Source organism: Falco biarmicus, chromosome 6 (assembly GCF_023638135.1).
Source record: "Falco biarmicus isolate bFalBia1 chromosome 6, bFalBia1.pri, whole genome shotgun sequence".
In the NCBI taxonomy this organism is placed as follows: Eukaryota; Metazoa; Chordata; class Aves; order Falconiformes; family Falconidae; genus Falco; species Falco biarmicus.
In genome coordinates, this window is record NC_079293.1 from 44,830,529 (window position 1) to 44,855,128 (window position 24,600).

Here is a 24,600-nt window from a genome sequence, read left to right on the forward strand (position 1 = left end):
TTTTGGTAACTAGTTGTAAGCTTCTCAGTTTCCCTCCTAACCTTGTAAAAGCTCTGAATAATCTCTGTAGAGAGACACCTGAAAACATTCAGGTGAAGGATGGATACATGTGCCTCTGTGGAACCTTCTGATGAGATTCACTCATTTTTCTTCCCACCAGGTTTGGAGGAGACCAGCCGGTGTACATCAATATTATTAGAGATCCTGTCAATCGATTTTTATCCAATTATTTTTTTCGACGTTTTGGAGACTGGAGAGGAGAACAGAATCACATGATCCGTACTCCCAGCATGAGGCAGGAGGAAAGATACCTGGTATGTTTAAATAAAGGCTCTGATTACCCATTTCCCAGCATAGTTACACAATGCCAATGTTCAAACTGGATGCTTGAAACGTGGGACACTAAGGCATCGTCTGGCCTGCATTTTTTCCTCTTTGTCCTGCCTCATCCTTAGTTTGGTCAGCTTTACTATGTGAGTGTTGCTGATGAATTCAGTGATCCAGTTTGATCTTGTATAAGCGGACCGCAAGTCCCAGATGCCACCGTTGAATTATGGTCCTTTCACTGAGTTGGGTTTGCACTGTATAGTGGTTAGGCATAATAATTCAGCCAATATTCTGTGAATATTAAGACAGATTTTTAGATGGAAACTATGGCTGTAACTGTGCAGCCTCAGAGGAAAATTGGGAAACAGCAGTTCAGTGAGCCCAAGCCTCTAATGTCCTTGCTGGTAAGTTGTGCATAGCGTTCTTTATACCAGGGCTCTGATGTCCGTTCTTGGTTTGGTTTTGTTGCCTTTTTGGATTAAGGAGGTGGCAATAATGTTGGATGAGCTGTTCATAGTAAGTTCAAGTTTTGTGGAACTGCTGAACTGTTGTAATGCCTGTCAGCCTTTGTCACAGACCAAGGTTCTGTGGCAGTAGGCGTTCTACAAGTGCTGAATGAGAAACACAGAGCCTAGGGAGGTGGTTGGATTGTTTGATATTGATCTCTTTACATGCACACAGACAGACAGCTCCCTAAGATGACCAGATGGTGGAATTAATACTTTCTCTGTAAGGAAGATCCAGTTTGATTAGACTCAGCCTTCATCCACACTTGAACCTGCAGAGGATTCAAATGACACTATGGTGGCAGGACTGTTTGATGGTCTGCTATGAGATATTGGAGGCCAAACAACACCAAAACAAGAGAGGACTGTGGCTTTTGGAAAACAAAAGGAGAGGATGTTTGACAATGTTTTGGAGGAGCAGTAGAGTACAAGATGTGGTGTCGATGAGCTGTAGAGAACACGGCTCTGACTGACTGCCACACAACACATTTTAGTCCTGGCTGAGGTCAGATGGATCCAAGGAGGGCTGGGGTGGTTTTTTCCCCATATGACAGGGCTGTGCTGCTTTCTTTCGTACTTTACTACTGTTGCAAAACCCTGTGAACAGATGAGCTTATAAATTATGAATAATTGAAGGGCAGGGTGGATCAGTGTAACTGTGTATAGCCTTAAACTTAAATGACATCTGCTGTACAGATATAAAATCATTTCAGTAATGTTGCAAAGGGTTTCTCATTTGCTGTATGTCTAGAGATACCAGAGAGGCCCCTGTATCAGCTGAGCAGGTTTTGAATTCTTGCTGTGCAGAGTTGAAAGGCAGTCCCAACAGCATTGTGTGCTGTGTGCGTGGACTTTTGTTTTCTCGTCTGCAAATGGGACAAGGGGGTTGCAGAAATGAATGCAGAGTGGGATTTTTACTACATTATTATTATGTTAGCACTGTCACGTTTCCTTTTTTGAAAATGTTAAAAATGAGCAGTACAGTCTGTACTTCACTCAGAGTGCCTCTACTTCTTATTTGAAGTGGAACATGCAGTGATTGGCATCTCTCACAACTGACTGACTCTGTAAAAGCTGGTATTAATTCAGTACCGCCTGTACAGTTTAAGATGTGATATGTACAACCAGTGAAATTTTACTTCAAGCCAGAACTGAAATGAGGAGATGTAATTACTCTTGTTTGTGTTGGTTTAAAAGCTAATAGAAAGAAATCACCTTGCATAATTTGTGTTGGGATGTTCTTTAAGAAATTAATTATTTATATGCACACACACACACACTTAGGTACATATACACAGATCAGTAGAAAAGCTGTAATGAAAAGGAAATAGAAAGTGGCCATCGAGGCCAGTAATCCTTTTGTTCAAAAGGTAGTTTGTCAGTCTGAGACACCATCAGCATCCTTTATAAAATTTGTTTTTGCTTTTTTGTTTTGATTCTTCTCTGTTGGCAATTCATTATTAGAATCCTGGAAATGCTTTTGGAATCTGCCCTCCATCCCTCCTTGGCAGACTTTAGCTGTCATTTACACTACTCAAAAAGGCCAGTTGCCCCTGTCACAGTAATGTATAGGCCACCCGCCAGTGAAATTCATTTTAACAAAAACCATTCATTCTGGATGTTAAGCATTTGTAAGAAATGTGCTATCCAACCAGGTAATATATTGCATGACTGTATTTTAATCTTTTCCTCAGTGGTGCAAGGAAATCTACTGGCATGAATTTTAAAACTCAGGTAATGGATTTTGCGGAATGGTAGTTTCAGAAGCCTGCTAAATCAATTGCCTGATCTAGTTGTGAAGAAAGTAAGCAGCTAGTTTTACCTCTGAGCATAAGCCAGAGTGGCCCTTTAGCACAGGACTGATGGCTTGCCTGATTGCTGTCCTCATACCTTTTGCAATTCTTCCCTAATTTATTTTTTTTTCAATTGAAAACTCACCGTAAAGCAATGTTGGTTTTTTTTTACAGAGAACTACTTGAAGCATAAGCTTAGAATTAGCTTACTAAATATTTTCTATATTGATCACAGAATTAAACCCAGGTCATTTGGGATGAGGTGTGTCTGACTGTGAGCAGATACATGGAAGTGGGGAGGAGGATTTGAGAAGCTTTTACTTTTCTTCTTCTATCATGCCTTAAATCAACAACTAGGAAAACACAAGACTGCTGATTGCTCCACAGCGGTGAGCTCATTCCTGAAGAGCCTGAGAAGCCTTGTATAGACAGCAGTTACAGACTTGTAAAATGGACTGGAGAAGCTGTAATCGTAACTCCTCTGTTTTACGAGGAGAGAAAGGTTTGCTTGGGTAAAGTTGCACATCTTTTGAAACTGGGGTATTTAGGGTCTAATTGTGCTTTTGTCAGCCATGATGTTTCTGGCTTCCCATCTCTTGGCTTGGAAGGTGCTGTGGGCAACTGGGAGACCTTTGCAGGCTGTCCTGGCATCTTGGTCAATAGCTGCCAACACTGACCTCCCTTGAAAAGCTGAGGGCAGCATGCATTCCATCTCAGAAACTGCAGTGTGAATGTGTGGGAGCTCAGCACCTTTATCAAGCAGGCTGTTGAGGGAGGAAAAGCATTTTAAGATCAGGTTTTGTGTCCGATGAACTCCTGCTTGGCCATCAGGCTGTGATATCCTTAATGGAGGCATTCCCTCCACTCAATTCTGATCCTTAAGAAAAAAAAGGGATAAGAAAAAAAAGGGATTAGAAAAAAACACCACCTTGAAGTCTTGTAGTACCTTGGGCACTGCTTTTTTAACTTTAAAAATCTGAACTGCTGACATTGCAAAGATCAGAAACGGAGACAGAAATTTCCGCTGTTCACTGATAATCTGAAATTTTCTCTGAATAGAGCTTCGGGCTTTGACTCTGTTCCAGAGAAAACAAGCATTCATTCAGGAGTCAGATAAATTGTTTTAAATGTTTTGGTAAATGTCTGTGTTTACCAAAATTTAATTGAAAGCCAGGGTAGAAAACAGGCCTTTTATTCATGAGTCAGATACAGCAGAGGCAGCTGCTGCAATGTAAGACTTTCCACCCAGATCAGCCAGCTCCATGCCCTGACCCACTGCTTTCTCTGCTCAAGTGAGTTACTGTCAGTCACCTAAAGAGATCACTTCCAAGCTTCCCCAAAGTAAATAGTGGCCATGTGTTAGCCTGCAATATGGCAGAGGTAATGGTCTGAAACAGTGGTGAAAGCCTCAGGTCAAGTCTCAAGCACACTGATGTGAGAGTCGCCCTACGTTATGGTCCTGCAAGATGAGGTAAATTCACAAAAGTTAATTTAAATCCATTGTAATGAATGTGTTGCAGGTTGAACTAGAGTTCTTAGAGTAAATATGCTTCAATATAGCAAGTAACTTATCAGTAGAGCTGTGGGTGCTTGCTGATACTTAGCAAAAGAAAAATGTGCACCAGGTGATACAGTTTAAGGCTTGAAAGTGCAGAAGGCAGGAAGCACTCCTGATGGAGAGGGACTACCATAAATATTTGAAAGCTTTGTATTAAAATTGTCCTTTCCAGAAGGTTTGTTAGTAACTACCTAGTATTTATTATGACTGCAGCCTGAGACATCAAATACAAAAGATATTTATGGAGGTTTTATCTTTCCTTAATACTTGCTAAAACTTCGATCTGAGACAGCTAAGGCTGGATGAGTGTGTGAAGCAGCGTGGGCTGTGTATTGTTGCCTGGATGGCAGGAAATCTGGTTATATGCGATTCTGATCTCTGTTAGGCTCACAAGTAGTATGGCTTCTAACTCACTCAAGTTCAAGATCTAAACATCTTTGAGCTAATTTCTCAGAAGAGAGAGGTTTTATAATAAAAAGATCGTTCAGTACATTAAGAGCATGCTACCTTCCTATATGATGTTTCAGATTTTCATTATAATTACCAGTTCAGTTTACACCGCATCTCTGTTAGGCTCAGCATAGTCTTTCAGCTTCATCTCTGAAAATAAATATGCTTTTCTCAGCTAAAATTAAAAATATTCTAACAATACTCAGCCTCAGTTATGATAAAGATTACTCATGCAACTAATCCCATAAAGGAGCATCTGTCTTTTTGTCTTTTAAATTATGCGTTAAAGTATTTGTTAAAAGTGTGTGAGGAGGGAAGTAAGATTCAAAGAATGTCAGGGAACTTTCAAGTCAGGTGTCGTACAACAGGGATCTCTCCCATGGCAAAGATCAGCATTCTTGCTAAGTATTTAAACCAAAGTTGTTTAGGTTATTCCGTAAAGTCCAAACAAAATAATAGAAAAAGCTGAACAGTTAAACTCCATATAACATTTTTTTGTATTCCTGAATTTTGAGAATTTCCTTTTATGACTACATTGTTTTTCATTAATATGTTTGCTAAATACATTTAACCAATTCAATTATTCATATCTCCAGATTTCTATCTACAATGAAAAATATTCTTTTACCAATTGTGTTGGTTTTCTGACAGCAGCTGGTTTTCTGAAAGCAGTTCCTGTCTTTATCGGGCTAATAGAAATATTTAACCATGGCTAATTGTGTTGTGAATTGTCATCAGCAGTAACACACTGAGCTTTCTCCTTCATGACTTTAGATGTTTCTTGACGTTTCTAAGTCTGGCAGGGGCATGGCCTCCTGGAGACGCCATGGTATGGAAGCCATGCCTCTGCCTCCTGAATGTCACTCTCATGAGTGTGTTTCTGTTTAAAGAAAGGCAGTCGGAGAGTTGCTTTGCCTGCAGGTTTGGTGGAGGAAGGGATTAGAGGGTTCATTTCTGTATGGGACTTTTCTGCTGAGGACCTCACAAGGGGCTACACGTCTGTTGACTGAACGTTGGAACTTTTGGGGAGGGTCTGGTGAACTTGGTTAACATTGTTAAAATTGGAAATCTGAGGCATGCAGAGGTTAAATTGGTTTGCCTATGTCTACACAGTGCATACCAGATATTGGGGAGTTAAATATATAAATTAAAAAGTACATTTTTCAGTTACTGGGTTCTGAGCTGTAGTTAAGAGACTAAACATTTTATGCACTCTCGGCCTTTTCCCTAACTTACCCCCATTCATACAGTACTAATTTTGCTCCCTGTGTTATTGGTGCTGGGATGGTTTGAATTGGTCACTGGGTGTCCTGCAATGTGTCCTGAGCTGCGGCGCAGCTTTGCAGCTGTAGATGAGCTGTGAGGATCACACAGTAGCATCAATCTCTGTGGCTGGGACTGGGCTGTCAGGAGGGCACTGCTGAAGCACAGCCACCTGTCAGCTGACCCAATTAGAACAGTTTGCTGCTTCTTCCCTCTAATGAGTGCTTTTAATAGTCTCCAGCTGTTCCCTTTTACTGCATTAACTCTTCACAGCAAAATTTCTGGCCCATTTTTGTAACGCTTCATCTGCTGTGTGCACTCCCTCATTCCCTTAGACTCTCCCATTTTGTATTAATAATTTATTGAACAACAAAGTTAATGATAATTCAGACCTCAGCTGGAGGAGGGACTGATTAAACAACTTACGAAATGTAATATTAAAGGAAATGTTTTCATGACTGACATTTACTTTTCAGTGACTGTAATTTATAAACTCAATATTTTTGAATGTTCCCCTGTGGAGTTTTCATTCCAAACATTGAATCTTTCTGCAATTATAGGAGAGCAAGAAAATGTGCCTTCCTAATCTGTTTTCATTTACTAGTCTGAGTCAATTGGACATAGTAAATAAGCAATATACTATTGGTCAAGATTGCAGCACTAAAATCTTCCATGTAATTTATAATAAATATTTACATTAATAGCAAAGGTTAAAAGATCTGGATTTTATTAATACCATGCTTTGCTTTTAATGATACCATTCTACATTGCATTCCTTTTCACGGTGGCAGGATGCAAAATAACCACAATATTTTGCTTCAGAATGTAAAAACATGAGATATTTTTTCATGCAGTATTGTAATGGTCTGAAAACTTCTGGCTATTGCAAATGTTAAGAAAGTACACGAGAAGCCAAGTAAGCAGAAAAGTTCCAAGCACTAAGGGATCCACAATCTTATTTAAATTTATCATTGTTACAGGGTCTTACCACCATCAGTAAGCAATATATGGTATTTAAGACATTTGTGTATATATAGTAATTTATGTTTCTTTATTTAAGGACTTAGCTGTATTAAGTTGAGAATGATGAATCTTCATTTTTATGGTGATCTTGCCAAGTTTGTTTTGCCTTTCTGAGCATGAACACAGGATAGCTCTTTATATTCTCTTTTGCATTCTTTTTTGGTTGTTATGTGTTGTGGTAGCTAGTTTTTTCAAGCTTCTCTATAGGAAGCTATTGTTTGTACAGTGGAAAATCCCAAATGCGGAACAAATAGTGTAATATATTGATGCTGGCCTTCTAAGGCCGTATAAACTGTATAAGAGAAGAAGGTATGTCTGTGTTATGTTTTGGGGAGATATATTTTCAGAGATTGAAACAGGAACGGAAAGGAACGTTCTTGTATAGCCCAGGGATAAAAGCCAGCCTTGCCTTCAGTGAAAGAGGAGGAGGGGAATAAATCCCTATTTCACATAGAAAACGAGCGAACTGTTACCAGTCTGGAATGAGACTGATGTTGTGTTGTGTGGTGGATGGTTTTACCATAGTATCAGCTTGGTTCTCAGTAGCAGTCAAAAAAAGGCAAATCAGAAGCAATAGAGAACAAAACAGAGAAACCTCATCGTGTATAAATCTGTAGTGTGGCTGCATCTGACTTCCTTCATTTGACATTTGTGACTTCCCATTCTCAAAATGGATTTGGAAGAACTGGAATATACTCAGAAATGGGTAAGAGCAGCAATGAAAGGATGGAATAATTTCCATACAAGGAACGACAAAGGTTAGGATTCTTCAGATGAGGAAGTAAACAAAGGGTAGGATATGAAAAGACAGAATTGCAGGAGGCGTGGGAAAGTTGTATCGAGGATGATTGCTTATGGGTTGTTTCAATGTGAGACCTAGAATATTCTAACTGGAATGGGCAGCTGCCAGATCCAAGAAAGAGCAGAAAGATGCGATGGTTTGGACAACATGTAATTAAGCTGTGGAAGTCTTTGCTGGACATTGTTGTGGATAGCAGTTTGTATGTATTCAGAAAGGAAACATTTATTTACAGAAGGGGTGGTCAAACACTGGGACAGGCTTCCTAGTGAGGTGTTCGATGCCCCAAGCCTGCCAGTGTTTGAGGCATTTATGGCCTTAACATACTTTGACTTTTGGTTAGGTGGGTGAACTAGATGATTGTTGTAGGTCCCTTCCAACTGAAATAATCTTATCTACTCTATTTTAGTCTATTTTAAAAGAGTAAATATGTAGCCCTCAAGGGCTATTAATTACCAAGGTAAGGTCTCTTCCTCAGAAAATCTCTGGTAAGCACATAGCCAGAGCCTCAGGGGTACCCAGAAGAGGGCCCTTGTACATACAGCAGATGTTCCTCATAGCCCATACTGATTTTCTGAAATTAGTGACTCTCTGGGTAACTCAGAAGCAAACTTTGTGGTGACATGCTTGCAAATAAATTCTACTACTAGGCAGTTTATATAAGATAGTTACCATCATGGGCATCTCCAGTTGAACATATTGTATCTTGACTTTAAAGTGATTGAGTGTTCTTGGGTTTATGCCATAGTGGCTAAGGTTTTGTTATCTTACAGCTCTGCCAATCAATGAATCTTCAAACTGACACTGAAGCTTTTAATTGTTAACGCTGTCATGACTATTCTCAAATGTATCTTAAAAAGCTAAGATACAAATACGTTTAAAGTGTGACGTGCATCCACAAGTTTACATTATGCATGGCTAATAGTAAAGGTACCAAAACAGAAGATTTGAAAATCATGACAGTAGTGGGTTTAAACATTTTTTTTCAGTGCCTTTTCTCCAGAAAGTAGAAGTCTCTTGGTTTTGATGTACAATAGTTCAGTATGGATGAGTTTTGGGTGTTTTGATGATTTTTCTAAGTCTCGATTTGAGTATTCAGTTTTCAGTTCTCATATATTTGTTAACGTGAAAACAGCAGGAAGACACGTCTGAGACAACACTTAAATATTTCCCAGTAAGTGATGACTTAGCAATAATTAGCTGGCAAATAACTATTGTAGGTGAATGGAAACAAGAGAATCTGTCTGTGATGTGAGTGTTATCTTCAGTGCATAGTCCAACATTTGGTGCATTGTGAAGCTGTAAAGTAGTCTTCAGTAGTCATCGAGTAAAATTAAATATTGTTTGATGTTTTGTTTGTTTAAAGTTGGAATAGAATGGCTTTTAGAACTGCAATGTTTTATCATCCAGAAGAAAAGAATGCCTCCAATTTCCATTTCTGTTCTTATAAATTTTAAAATTAATAATTCTAAAGTTACATTTTATGCGTGGCCTAGATAACAGAGATGTGGCATTGCCCAGCTAATAGTCATATATATATGTGTGTGTGCATATATTTAGAAGTCTGACTTTTTGAAATGTTTAGTACTGTATTCATGTTTAATTAAAAATATTTTGAAATCTTGTCTAACAAAATCATGGTAGCCTTTCCTAGAAAACCCTGCTAAATGCCCTCCTAAGTATACTCTTTGCTAGGAGCAGACCTGTTTCCTTTTCCTGGTTGCTTTATGCTCTAACCACTTTAAATGAAAACTTTTATTGGCAGTTTGATGGGGAAGGAAAATGCAGGACCTTTTAGTCCTCTTGATAGAGGAAGGGCAGAGAGGGGCAGCCCTCCCCTTACTGCCAATATACTGAACATATTCAGGCTCTGGCATGATAATGAAATTTCAAGCAGTCAGATATTCACTTCACTCTGTAGGTGTCAAAACCTGCAAGAACTGACAACCCATGAGAACAAAACTGAATTTATTAGCCCATTTTATTCCTTGTCTGTCATCCTCTTTCCTCTTTCCTTTTTGTGGTTTGTACATAAGTTTTCTGGCTGTCAGCTCTGCCAGCGAAGTGTAATAAACTGAAATCCCAATCTCTAAAATTTATTATCTAAAGCAAAGCTGAAGCTCTGAGGTAGTGGATGACTAGGAGAGTCCAGGGTGGTGGGATGAGAACTGCCTGCCCGTGGTGCATAGCTGACATCATGAGGGATAGCTGTGTTTTTATAAAAGCATCCAAGGTTGTCCTGTGCTTTAGGTGTTTGTCAGCAACAAAATATTTTCCTGTTGTGTAATTTTTTTGGTGGTGATGTGGACTCTTCTGTTGGCTGCAGAATGACTGGGTCACACTTGCGATCCGTGTATTTTTAAGGCTCTGAAAGAGTTTATGTTGAAACCACATGGAAGCAGAGGTGGCGTGTTGCAGAAAAAAAGGGACATTCAGTGCCCAGGCATATTTAAGACTTAGTTTGTCCTAGTTCTTCCGAAGTATCTAGGGTTTATTCTAGGCTACAGAGTAAAATCCAGTGCCTGGTCCTGGCCCCAGCTTGCATAGACCCTGGGGCCTGTTGGAGCACAGGATGCTCCTTTCTGTTCAGCACCCAGGCTCATGCCCCTGGAGCCAAGATGCAAATCAGGTGCCTGAATGTCTCATGGGACACAGCTGGGGTGCATGTCCACGCTGGGGAGGTGGGAGACACTTCCCAACCAGCCCACCTGGCAGAGCCTGGTGAGCTTCCACAGCTTCTTGCCTTGCTGCCTTTCCCAGCGACTGCACAGTGTCTCAGCTGCCTTCACGTGCACCCTCCCAGCAGGTACTGGTGCTGAAGGGGCACTGCCCAGGTTTCTTTCAGATGCTAAAGCTGATATATTGTTGTTTGCCCAGGCTATAAATAGAACTACTACTGCCTGTGACCAGTAGGTCTTCTGCTAGCGCAACCTCTATCCAGTACTGTCTGGACAATGTCAGACCATGGCTTTAAGGTTTGGCTTCTCTATAAAGAACAGCCTGGAGCACCATGGTAAAGATGCCAGCCTTGCTTAGTTTGATGGTGTAATCTTTCAAGTTAGGTTATCATGTGAACTTAGGACCAGGAAGAACCAGAAGGAGCTGGAAGAGTGGATGGAGAAGAGGGGGAGCTGCTTAGTGGAAACAGGAGGACAAGTCTCAAATCCATGTCCTCAGTGCAGGGATCATAGTTTTTCTGAGGAGGGTGTTGCATTTTTAGTTAAATAGAGGAAGGAAAAAATAAATAGGCTACTTGAATTAAAAGGACTAATGACAACAATCACAGCAGGAATGTCTAATTCAACAATTAAAATCTTACCATGTGAGATTTGAGGGCTCTTGTAGCCACTATTCAGACTGGCTTGTCCACTCAGAGAAATACTTATTACTTTAGAGTACACAGTCCTTACCCTGAGTATCACACTAGAAACTGTCAGGACAAGGGAGTGTTTCCCTGTGCGAGATACACCTCTTTGTGCACTGCTGCGATCAGCCCTCTCTTTCTCTCTCACGAGTAGAGGACAGGCATGGGTATCTTTGCAGCATCAGGTATCAGCATCCTGCTTTGTTCAGTGAAGACTATGTAGTGTTAGTGGTAAGTAACTGTAATAAAAAGTATTTATTCTAAGGGTCTTCTATTCACAAGTTTGTGAACACAATGTATTGCATGGTGAGTAGTGTCTCTTTTTTTCTTTTCATTTAAAAATGTCTGTAGTTCTTCACTGACTAAACACACACAAATAAAGGAAAGAACCCCTTTTACAAAAGTGAAAATGAAACTAAATCCACACCTCTGTGCTTCTGTTTCAGTCTTATTACAGAATGAACGGATCTGAACTGGGGAATAGTTTTCCAAAAAAACAGGTGCTGACTGTCTAGTCTTGCTCTGTTTGCTTCAATATGCTCTTATGATGTAGAAACGTGCATTTGTGTTTCTATAAAATAACCAAGTCCCACAGATTTGTGTTGGCAACTGGATTGGGATGTTCTCTCTGTTTGTTTGGCTCTGCTGGGCAAGTGCCTGGTTTGCTTTCCCACAGGAGTGCTCTTCAGGTGTCAGATATTCCAGAAATCGTATTTGTCCATCTTGACATAAAGGGTATTGCTACAGATGTTTTTCTTTTTTGTTTTCTTAAGAGGTTTGGTTTGTTGGGGTTTTTTTGCAAGAGTTTGATTTGTGTTATGGGGTTATCAGCATACCAATAGCTTCACATAAGTGAACTTTTTTATTATGAAGGGTCCAGACTCATATTAGGTGTCCTCCCTTCTCAGGTTTTGTTTTGGTTTTTTTTTTTTCCTGAAGGGATATGAAAGGATGAGGGACTTCAGACAGTGCGGTGGTGGGCTGGCTTCTTTGCCAGACTGACAAGCAGTTGCAATCAAAAGAGCAATTGGCAAGTTTTACTGCATAGTAAAGTAGCTTTGAGCGGACTAATGGCTTCTGTACCCTGAGATGAGGATGGATTCAAACCACATGCTCTGAGATGTCTCGGCACTTTAATGAAATGAAAACCCAATAGAAATAAGCCCAGGGATGCTGAACGGTCACAGAGAGTCCTTCAGAAAGCTGTGCACAGCCCAATTCCCTCAGCCTTTTTGTGGTAGATTTTACTTTTAATTAAAAAGAAAAAATAAAAGCAGTTTTTTTTAACTTGGTGAGATGATGTTGCCAGAAGAAAATGTGGGAGAACAGACTGTGATAAACTGCAAACCTGTATTTGTTTACATTGAGTTGGAGTCTGGGGCATTTGGACACTGTTTCCTTATAGCCAGTCAAGTAAGGAAGAGTTTTGCTGCTAGGAGCTTCAGGGTTTTGTCTTTCTTGTAATTCCACCTTATATAAAGAAAGATATAAGAGAAAAAAAGAAACATGCATCAGCTGTTTCAAATGCTCCTTCCCACCCCCCCTTAAGATGACTATGTAAAGTCAAATAACCGTATTCAAAAATACACTTGTCCCTCACCAGTTGGCTGATGATGTTGCATGGTCATGAGCTATCATGGGGGCAGTGGGGGCCTCTGTTGAATGAAAAGGTAATTCCATCTTTCAGAACAAGCAGTGGACCTTCCGTGGCAGCTGAGAACATAGGCTGCCTGTGAACAAGGTAGGGAAATTCTCCTTTGAAGTAAAAGTAATGCTCACTTTAAAAAATCCCCACAACAAAAAAACCAAACCAGTAAAGGGTGTTCAGCTGGTTATTTGTTGTTCCAGACTCTGGAAAATGGACTGCTGTTGTTTCAGCAAAGCTGCCTACTGCTTAGTGAATTATTGAAACACAGTTTAGTCAGGTTAACTTGAACACAACTTTTTCCTATGAACTCTGATCCAAGTGAAGCCAGCCTTCTGTTCATAACTGAGCTTTGTCAAGAGTAATTTCCTCTATCTTGGGGAAAAAACCAGTAACCAGTGGCAAATAGGAAACTTTCCCTTTTTTTAGAAATTAATTTGCTGGTTTGTTTAAAAGCAAAAAACAAAACTGAAGTGCTCATCAGTGGTTGAAGGAAAAAAAAACCAAAAAAAAAGTTCCCCAAAGAATGTAATCCAAAGAGATGATGTCTCTGATAAACAGGAAGAAAAAAATGCAGATTTTACACTTTTCCTCTCTTTCTAGCAGAGTTATTAACCTCTGTGATTTCATCATTGATCTTGTTACTTGCTGTGCTTTTTAAAGCCACAGCACCTGAGATGAGGGGATTGAGAGTTTCTGGGTTTCCATGTGGGGAGGAGAGGCATGGTTTTATTTGTCATAGTTGTAGAAAGAAACTTCAGCAGATGACTCAAGTTTAAAAAATGGGAACATTAATTATGCCTCTGAACCTTGTAATTTTAGGAGTTTTTAAGTACTTGGAGTTGTCAATACAGTGATAGTCTTGTCAAACCAAAAAGTGAAATCGATACGTTTGTTCCATTTTGTGGCTGCTATTTAGAATGGCAGTGCTACGAATGATGCAAAGTATTAATCATTTTCCAGAAGAGCATTAGAGCTGTTCAGCAGGGGGAAAGATTATAACTAGGGAAATTAGATAGGGGCAGCAGAGCAGAAACCATCCCCAGCTGCAGCAGCAGGGAAGCCACACGCAGTAGCAGTGTGGTTTCTTCTCTGCTCTGCAGCTCCTTTTGCATTTCCACCCTGAGAGAGGGAGAGGTTCAAAGTCAGTTGACACCAGGCAGAAGGCTGATAAGAAGCAGAATTAGCACACAACTCGCACTTCTAGCTCTTTTCTCACCATTCAAGAGACTTGTGGTAAAGTGCCACCACAAATGTGGTAGGTTGAGGGGACATAAAAGGTTCAGACCTTGTTGCTATGAGGAAACTGGTTATTTTTTCTTAAAAGTCAATACTGTGTTTTTAAGATTTGTCATCTAACTTTAAAAAAATGGGCAAAACCAAAGAAATACGTGACCTGTACTGTATGACGATCATCCTGCGTTTTCTCTTTTTTAATGAAGAGGTCAGCAGTGGGTTTCTTTTTCTGGGTTTTTTTGCTGAAAGTGTCCTTGGTATGACTGGGTTATTTCAGGTGCACATCACAATCTGTTGGATGCAATCCCTTTCCCTTTAGCATCAGTGAAAGGGAATTGTATCACTGGAATTCATGACAGCAGATAGTCTAAGCTATAACTGATCAGTATGTTGAAGTAAAACTTGTAACATGTATTAGCTAGCGAGTGTTCATTTTCTTTAGTGAAAATTTTGCTACATCTGCAGATGAGAGCAGCTTTAATAATTAAAAGAAATACTGCTTTCCTGAAGCCTGCAATAATTTCTTTAGATTTATTGTGGCATATCTTCCCTTCTCCATGTATATACTCTTCTGTTTTGAAGATTTATATTGAAGAAAGTAAGCATTTTCTTCTCTATTTCTTGTTATGTGAAGTTCTGTAAAAATACATGCAAATGGAATGAATGATCTCTCTAGTTTGTTTTGCCTCTGTCTTGATGAGATGTATGAGAGCAATAATATTTAATGCTAATTGCCAGTGAAATTAATTTCCTTTTGGCTCGTGGATTCCTTCTCTGTTGACGTCTTTAACATTCAGAACTCTGGTAGTAAGCCTCTCTTAAACTTTTGTATTATAAAAACTGAAAACAGTGTAATGCCAGCTTCAAGATGTCATGGCACTTATAGAAGTTAAACACGTTTCCATTAGTATATGTGTTTTTGAGGTTTGGGCTAAAAGCTGCTGAGCATCATTTCTGTGCATGCAGTCAAGCTTTAAAATTTGACCTGGGGAAGAAAATGTGAGAAAAATGAGAACTATAGAAACCCCTTGTTATTAAAATAGGCTTTCCTTGCATTGCAGCAATGAAGCAATATTCTGAACATTTGTATCTCATGATATCCCATCTGTGCAAATGACATTGTGTTGTATGTGACGGTGTGAACTTTCTATATTAAGCCCTTCTTGAGATACATGAGTACCATCCAGCCCGACTGGGCAGACAGTACAAGCTGGGGACAGACTGAAGAGTTGCTTCCCCTCCAGTGTCCTGCCAGCTTCTGATGTTCTTCAGCTGACCAGTTTCCTGAGCCAGATGTTGCTTCCATATCTGTATTTAATAGCCCTTGATAGACCTTTCTACAATGAATATATCTGGTTTTATTTTCTTTTTTTAATTATTCTTTTGGTGTATTTTTTTTTAAACCCAGTTGCACCTTTGTCATCTGGAGTATCCTGTTGCAAGAACCCATGCATTTACCAGCACTGAATTTCTTCCAGCATTTTATTGCCTAATCAGCATTGCAGGGCCCTTCTGTAACTCCTTGAGGTCAGATTTCATATCTACTCTCATTAATATTCCCTGAAAAATTTGCTACTTCACTGTTGACGGTTCTTTATTGTGCACCAGAGATGTCTCAGCAGAAATGCTGTGCGACCCTACTCAGTGTCTCATTTCACTAAGAAAACTAGCCATTTTATTCCTGTCCTTAGCTTCCTATCCTTTATCAGCCTCTCTGTTCTTTCTTTTTTTACCCTGAGAATGTAGGAACAAGGGACTGCATTATCACATCTTTAGTGACTAAATCAAAGAGCCATTGGAAGTTGGAGAAGCAAAATTTTCTCTGCTGAGGCTGATTCTTCCCCTTGCTAGTTGTGTTCTTCATTATAGTGCCATCTAATACTAGCAGGTTCTGGCAGTCTTCTGTTCGTTTTATCGATTTTTTCCTAAAGAATCTTTGTCGCTTCAGTTCGAGACTGGTTTGTTCCTGACTTATGCTCTGTACGTCCCAGATCTGTTACGGTATTTTTCATTACATGATTTTTCATTCTGAGCAATCTGCAATGCATATCACTGCTCAGTTGTGAGTAGATCTTGAGCTCAGTCCAGGACACACTCTTAGTATTGTGCTTGGCTGGACAGCGAGGCTTTTAACATTAATGGAGTGATGTATTAGAGAGGTGATGACCTACAGTGTTATACAATGATTTCTTCTGTATCTTCTCCAATTTGGTTTTCAAAAAATGTGTAGCACAAATTTTTCTGAGATCCAGCATTTCAAATCAAACAGAAGATGCTGGGTTAAAGGAGCCAGACACATGAAATTATTCTTTAATTCAGTCCATGGCACGCTCTTGTTCAGATGAGAACTTATGTAAGGCACCAGCAGGGTCTTCTCTGCTTTACTTGGAGCTGAAAAAGCCCAAGTTAAAAAGTGTTCTGTTTTAGGACTTCTATGAAATTGAAGAGAGTCCAGAAGATGGTCTTAAAAAGGAAATACTGTAGGGAAATTTAGATCTTCAGATGAATAAAAATGTGCTGTGAAGCAGATGTCCTGCAGTTATTCCTTGTGTTCATCAAGATTAAGACAAAAAGGAGTTTCCTTAAATTACATTAAGGTATTTTCATATCAGATGCTAGTGAAGGTTTTCTGACGGTAGGAGCAGTAAAGCACTGATATGAATTAGAGCAGATATGAACGTTTGTATGAACAGATTGGACAAATGGTAACCCTAGATTAGATAAACTTGGTCTCCTTTAGCAAAGGACGAACGATGCCTTGAGTCTTCTACAGCAGACTTACTTGCTGGGACAGGAGCAGCCAGGACTATTATGCTACATTGTCAGGTGTGGTGGGACCATCCTATCATAAGAAACCTCTCCCACCAGCTGCATCTCTGTCCACTTCCAGCCCACTGACTTCAGCCTTGTAGTCAGCTCCAGGCTGAGCCTGTCATTTGTCAGAGAATAACTTCATCTGTGCTCCAGAACTACCTTTTGTGAGCATAAAACTGCTGGATATATCTGTTGACTCACTGCTTTTCTCACAGGCATCTCTTGGCTAGGTGCCAGCAGCGCTGCATTAGGGAAGGCTGAAGAGTCCTTGAGGTGGGGGGTACTTCCTGCTCAGCACTTGCAGAATTGAATGTATGCTGCCCCTAATTGACTTTATTAAGGGTCTTCACCCGAGCAGACTAATTTTCCAGGTTCTTTTGTGAAGAGGTGTTAGCAAACAGAATTGACAGATGTACTGTCTCCCTGCTGTTGGTTGCTGCTGGGATTCATGATGGCAGTATAATGGTCTGTATTCTTGGTCTTCCCTGGATCTGTGCCCTCTGTAACATGGTGATTATTTAATGCTTATGCACTTCTTCCAGCTGGCAGGCACTTCCCCTTTTTTGGCATAATTTCTTTCTATTTTTTTCATATATTTCCTATACCATACCAAGATGGTTCAAGGTGAAAAACACAAAAACAATGAAATAGAAAGATGTGAGAAAGTGCCTACTTACAACTATGAAGTGATTCCATTCTAATTGTTAAAATTCATCTTTGACAAATTACCAATATGATTTCTGATGACAGAGAAGACAGAAATATATCTGCCTATGTATTTTCTCAATGTGGTACATCACTACAAGTTAGAAAAATTGTGATCTGCAAATTTCACGTTTGTTACATCTAAATAGTAGCATTGTGGGCATAGTTCATCACCTCTGCTAGGTTAATGCCAGAAAAAGTTTGTATATGAATGAATAATTTATGCCTCCACTAAATCAAAATGTAGACAGTTAGCAGAAGACATTGTTTGGTTAGCTGCTGCTTCACTTGCTAAAGTGCCAGGAAGAAGAGCTAAATACATTGTTGGAAGAAAAGCCAGGCAAATTAGCCTAGCCAAAAGAGTCTGTCAAAAAGAAAAAAAGTGGGAATTAAACTTGGCAGCCTATTTGCTTATGTGGTCTGAGGGAAAAAATGAAAAACACGTATTTTGCCAGAAAAAAGTGGAAAGTAAATTCAAAGAAACCCCAGAATTATTCTCTAGAAAAATGTATTTGGTTTGCATGGCAAGGTTTTTGGTAGCAGGGGGCTACAGGGGTGGCTGCTGTGAGAAGCTGCTAGAAGCTTCCCCCAGGCCTGATGGAGCCCATGCCAGCCGGCTCCACAGCGGTCCCACTGCTGGCCAAGGCTGAGCCCATCAGTGATAGTGGCAGTGCCTCTGGGGTAATGGATTTAAGGAGGGGGGGAATGGGGGGAAGGGAAGTTGGGGGAACCCTGTACAGTGGCATCTGGAGAGAGACATGGGAATATGTGAGAGCAACAGCCCTGCAGACACCAAAGTCATTGAAGAACGAGGGGGAAGCGGTGCTCCAGGTGCCAGAGCAGAGACTCTCCTGCAGCCCGCAGTGAAGCCCAGGCTGCGGCAGGCTGTCCCCTCAGCCCCGGGAGCCCACGGTGGAGCAGATCCCCCCCACAGCCCGTGGGGACCCCACGCCGGAGCAGGGGGATGCCCGCAGGAGGCTGTGACCCCGTGGGCAGCCCGCGCTGGAGCCGGCTCCTGGCAGGGCCTGTGGCCCCGCGGAGGGGTGAGCCCAGGCCGGGGCAGGGCTGCTGGCCGGGCTGTGACCCCGCGGGGACACACGCTGGGGCAGCCCGTTCCTGAAGGATGGCACCCTGTGGGAGGGACCCACGCTGGACATGGAGAACTGTAGACTGTGGGAAGCGCTCGTGTTGGAGAAGTTCATGGAGGACTGTCTCCCATGGGAAGGACCCCACACTGGAGCAGAGCAGAGTGTGAGGACCCTCACCCTGAGGGGGCAGGAGTAGCAGACAGTGTGTGATGAACTGACACCACCCGCATTCCCCATCCCCCTGTGCTGCCGGGAAGAGGTGGTCAAGAATTTGGGAGTAAAGTTAAGCCTGGAAAGAAGGGAGAGGTAGGGTGAAGGTGTTTTTAACATTTGCTTTTATTTCTCATTATCCTACTCTGATTGGTAATAAATTACATTAATTTTTTCCCCAGTTCAAGTCCGTTTTGCCCATGATGGTAATTGGTGAATGATCTCTCTCTCTCTCTCTCTCTCCTTATCTGAACCCACAAGCTTTTCGTCCAGCAGAGGAAGGGGGGTGATAGGGCAGCTTTGGTGAGACCAATGTAAAGACAGCACAAACTGAATCTGAGCAAGCCGTAGGCTGCTCCAGGCTAGCTGTAAAAATTCGAGTTTCCTCATTAGAGCACAGTTAAAAGAACACTTAACTGAACAAATCTTCATATCCTAACATCTGAAAATACTTCTGTCTTTTTCTCCAGACTTCTGTAATAGAATTTTCTCCTGAATAATTGTACTCTCACAGTACAGACTTTTTTAATTAAAGAAAAAATATCTCATACTATGAAACAAAATGCAGTTTCATTAACTTGCAGTAAATGTCCGGCCTGCCAATGTGGTTACTCAGGAAAAGTATCAAGCTTTGAGGAGAGAAACAGAAGATGTATATATTCATTATTAGGCTATCTATGCTGATATTTAGGGTTGATCTCAAGTCATCAATAGTTGCCAAGGATTCTGTAAGCTTCCCATCTCCTCTCTCAAATGCAGCATTAATGTGCTACCCTGGAGCATGTGAAATAGAAATATTTAGTGTAAGTCTATAAGCTATCCTTGTACCCATAGGTGAAGTTTAGCAGAAGACTCGGGAGTTACCATGTTGCAGCTGCTCAGTGGTGCAGTGTTGTGTGCTTTGCATACCACAAAGAAATTGGACAGCAAGGAAGTAACCATACATGTTGTCTAAATTAAAGCCAATTTTTATCTGTGAGAACAACAGTTGTATTACACCTAGGTAACAGCAGACTTATCTGCTCAAACCTTTAAGTTTGGATGCTGGTTTGGGTACAGAGGTAAGTTCAGTTTCAATCTAAACATGTTAATTGGTGAAAACTCATTCCCTGGAGATGAAACTGGAAAAAAAAAAATATTTCCAGGGTTTCCGAGGTTTTATCACAAGTACCAGAAATACTTTAAAATTTTATTTCTTGAAGTCAACTAAGCGCTTGCAGGCAGCCCCCACCACTCTTTCTCAGGATGGCTGCTGGACTTCCCCGTGCCTGGAGGGAAGGAGAGCTGTCCAACCTGTCTTCTCCATCCATCAGGCCTCTGAGCTGGAGACTCGGAAGAGGAGAGTGTAGCATTCCTGCTCATGAGAGAAAGTGCCATGCTAGAGAATGAACAAAAAAGCTTATTTTCCTTTCATTTTATTTAGATTAAACATTGGGGAACTGGAGGATTTTTCAGGTTTCTAAAGTGTGGGTTTTTTGAAAGAAAGATTTTTTTGAAGCAGACACTTTTATGTTCCTCACCTTTAATTTATAGGGTGTTTTTTTTTCTTACATGTTGACTGGCTTCAAGCTAACATGTGGGTGTGACTTGCTACCCAGACCAGTAGTGACAGAGAGGGAGCTTGCTCTCCAGGGGGACATAGCAGGGTCCAGTCCTCCTCGTTACCCTCATAGTTTCCCAGGGACTCTGGAGGATTTCTGCAAGATGTCAGGGTGGCCTTTGTAGCCCCTGGCTACTGACCACATGCTGCCACCACCGCTCCATCCCCAGGACTTCTGTTCACCTGCAGGAAAGCCAGTCATCCACAAGAGACACTTTATTGTAGCTTGTAGGTAAACACCCCCACATCTCAAAGTGAGTGACAATGATTTGCTGACAGAAGTGGTCATTGTAGGAAGCATCTGAAAAATCAGAAAAGAGGAGAAGGGAAGAGAGTCTGTTTCCAGATAATAAGTGAAAAATTATTTGGAGAGGAAAAAACCCAACACATTTATAAAGACCACATTGCTCTGTTTTACATGACAGCTTCTGTTTTGAGCTAACCTTTAAATAAGATGGCTGGAGGACAGCAGCTTGAATCAAATGAGCTTGCTCTATGGGGTGCTTTTGCTTGTCCAATGTGGTGCTGCTAGGAGTCCCTGAAACTTTCTAAAGAATATTCTGGTATCTTCTGATCTGCGTATGCTGTTACATTGTCTCCTCTAGCAGTGCAGTGGGGCCTACAGAAGTGTGGGTGATGAGAGGGCTCTTCTCTTCATCCTCCAGTTGCTTTTTCATGCTGCTTTTTATCAAATACATGATTTAGCTGAAGGCAAAGAGCAGTTCATTGAAGAAATGGTAATGAAGGTTTTCTGGGAATTAAAGAGATCAAGGACTTTTTTTTTATTACTTTTGAAGCATATTTCAGTATGTGGGGAGAATGAACTTGAATATCTGCAAAGGTGTGAAATGTCTGTGCGGCCTTTCAAGAGCTGTACAAAAATGTTCAGAAGTGTATTTCTTCAAAAACAGACACACCATGCAAGAAAGACTTGAAAGGAGTATTATCTGTGACTGAAAGCTAGTTTTAAAATGCAGACCTTAGCTCAGCTTTCAGACATACTGTTTGTTGAAGGTAAAGTGACATACCGCTTGACATTTAAGCCGGAAAGCAATGGTTAAAGCCAACTAGAAGAGGTTGTCTTTGGGGAGCACGGGCCCAAGCTGTTTTGTGTCCCAGGCACTTCACTGTTCCGTGCTCCAGTTTCCAAAATCCTGTCACAGGCTTCCATCTGCTGCAGCATCTGTCTTCACAGGGCAAACCTACATCTGTTGCATGGACCCACCAGAGGATTAGCCTTACAGGATGTCTCTCATAGCTGTAGTCTTCTCTTTCACAGCAATTGAGATCCTCATCAGGACAAAACGCGAGGCCCACCTCTGCTGTCTCATCAGTAACTATGCGAGACCTGCCAGGGAGCTAAAAAGAGAGGAGAAATCCTTGGCATCCATGAATTTCATGGTGCCACAGAAGACGATGCTGGGAACTTGGGTGGCTCTTGCAGCAGTGGCAGTATTTGGACATAGGAGGACAGTCAGTGCTGGGGTGACACGACTATGCACTCTAGTGACTGTTTCCCAGTCATTGCAATGATCACATTGGCAAAATGACTGAAAGAAATGAACGTGGCAACCGAAGTAATTAAGTATGGCCTGCATTGCTCCAAGGGGGACGTGCCCTGCACAGCTGGTGTGTGGTGGTGCCATGGTGGCATCCCAGCCTTTCCCACGTTATTCACTCTTACAGTAGATGACCAGAAGGCAACAGAAGCAACAAAGAGGGTTTCTGCTGCTTTTTTAGCTGCTAGAGCCTGCCCAGGAGTGAAGGTGCAATCACAACTGGTGCAGGAGGGCATGTGGGGACAGGAACCCGCATTTGGGTTAGCTGGATCATTCTGCCATCTCGTGGAGCTTCTCCCCATAGTGCCCACTGCTCACTCTGCAGCCTGCCACTGGTGTCCTAATAGAATTGTCCAGCTTGCCCTCATCTCCAGAGGACCATCATTCCACCCAGCAGCCATCCCTGGAGGGACTTGGTACCACAGTGACACAGACTGGGAAACCTTTGGCTTCGGCTGTGTTGGCAGTGCTGGTCTGGGAGGCGATGCCCAGCACCTCTCCACCCCACAGCAGTCTGCTGCCAGTGCTGTTAGCATGGATGCACAAAACAGGTGCCAGATGCCTCCAGAATTTGAAAGCAGCAGGTCATCTTGCAGCTGTGTGGCTCAAGTTATTTGATTGAGATAGAATAGAAACAGTAAATATCACTTGATGAAGTAAAAACCTCTCTATTTAGGGTTAAAAATATGTTGCATTGTAGTTTATTTTCCATAAAAATATGTAAATAATTTGTGCTCCCTAAATAAGATTTAGTAAGTCATGTTATATTTATATTTGAAAACCTTCATGCCAACTATACTTTGACTTTTTAGTGTCTTTCTACAGCCTTACATAGTAGGAAGTTGTTCTTTGCCTTCTTTCATTTCATATTTACATTCATGAGCCCTTTTCTGAACCATCGTGTTTACATCATCTTCCCCATCGCTCTGTGGCCTCCCAGAGCTCCCAAGCTGGGGTCAGAGAAAGTGGTGGATTTTTTATTTTTTTTTTTTATTTTTTTTTTTTTTAGCATGGCTGTATTTAGTTCATATGATGCAACATTGTTCTTAGGATGTAACGGTCAGTTTGACCTCTTTACAAACACCAAGCAAGTATGTGAGAAAACATTTTACGAGTCACAAGGGAATTCTTGGGGGCTCTCAGCAGAGTAGAATAATTTTCCTTGGCTGGCAACAGTGAGGACTAGACTGCACCGCTGACTTTAGCAGCATATGAAGAACAGCCTTGTAATGGGAGAGGTCACTATAGACTGGGCTCACTTACTGGTTTTCCATATAATTTTATTTCATTTCCTTTTATAGAGACTTGAAAGGTATTTATTTAGTTCGTTGCTTCCTCTGTAACCTTCAGGACACACCTGAACTTCACATCTGCAACCATCAGACCTAAGTAAGGAGTTATGCACCGTGGCGGGGCTGTAGGCAAGGTCTCACAGAAGTTGCAGTATCCCAAAAGGACAGGGCATGGAAAGGCAATGTGCATGTTGTATTTTTCATTTTGATTGTGAGAGACCAGTTTTTATGGCTTCCGATAGATCAGTGGATGATTAATGGGAAAACATTGGCAAGGTGTGTGTATTTGAGTTACAGTTCCTCATTTTAGATTATTAGGGATACTAAGAACTGATGTACATCTGTGGAAGACTCTGGTGTTTCTGTAATTTTTGGTTAAGATCCTGAGGATCAAGAAGTAGGGAATGCCTTGAAGCCCATGAATTACTTCCTTTTTGAAAAAACTTAAGTGTACCTTGTGCTGGACCAAAGAAAGTTCTTATTTCCCCCAGTACTCTTAGGATTTTGTATTAGGAGGGGAAAAAAAATCAAAATCTAATCTAAGGTCACATCTTTTTGTATATGGTACAGTATTTGCCATGAGTTAAAGACATTAATTTAAGTAAAGTGTTCATAATTCTACAAAAAATTTGAAGTTTTGTCTTTTTGTGATAGCATTAAAACTCCCAAAGGAATTTCAGAATTTAGAATTAGGAGATCAGGAATTAGAAATACTTCTAATCATGTGCTGACTTCCTCTTATGATATATATGAACTCGCTATGACAAATAGAACAGTTCTTTTGTTATTAACTTAAAAAAAATATAGTAAAAACACACCTTTGATGTATTTCTGATAGATCAATAGCCTGGCTCCTTGACAGATTAATAGATCAGGGCACATTATGATTTTTATTCGAAAGGCAATTTTACAGAAGAAGGAAGTGGACATTACCAATTTACCATTTCAGCTGAAATTGTAACAGTAGAAAAACAAAGTACTATTAAAGAGAGATGGTTTCTGTTGTTACTTGCAGCCCCAGGCTGATTCCTGGGCATCCCTCTACCTTATTGGAGACAGCAGCCCAGCGGGATGTGAGCAGCGTGGATTGTAACCAGGAGCTGAGGAATAAAACAAAATTCCTCTTTCTTTATTGTGGAGGGGTATGATCAAAGTAGCTGTGTGTGTTTCTTTCTGTATCTTTCCTGGCTGTGTGAGAATCGTTTTTTGACAAGGCTCCTCAGTGATTTAAATGAGCAAGGCTGTCATCTGTCACCTGACAATTTTTTGTCTCGCATAAAAACCTTTCTGCCCTGATAGATCTATGTCCTGCTGGGAAAACATGCTCTTACTAGGAAATGTGGCATTAATGTTGCTTAGGATAACAGA

At 41.0% G+C, this 24,600-nt stretch overlaps 1 protein-coding gene across 1 annotated transcript in view; it reads left to right on the top strand.

The window, feature by feature from the left end:
- UST (uronyl 2-sulfotransferase) overlaps nucleotides 1-24,600 on the top strand; it is a 166,402-nt gene that overhangs the window by 104,327 nt on the left and 37,475 nt on the right. The window contains exon 5 of the mRNA XM_056344173.1: nucleotides 161-314. Within this exon, the coding sequence (XP_056200148.1) occupies nucleotides 161-314 (154 nt within the window). The remainder of the gene's footprint in view (nucleotides 1-160; nucleotides 315-24,600) is intronic.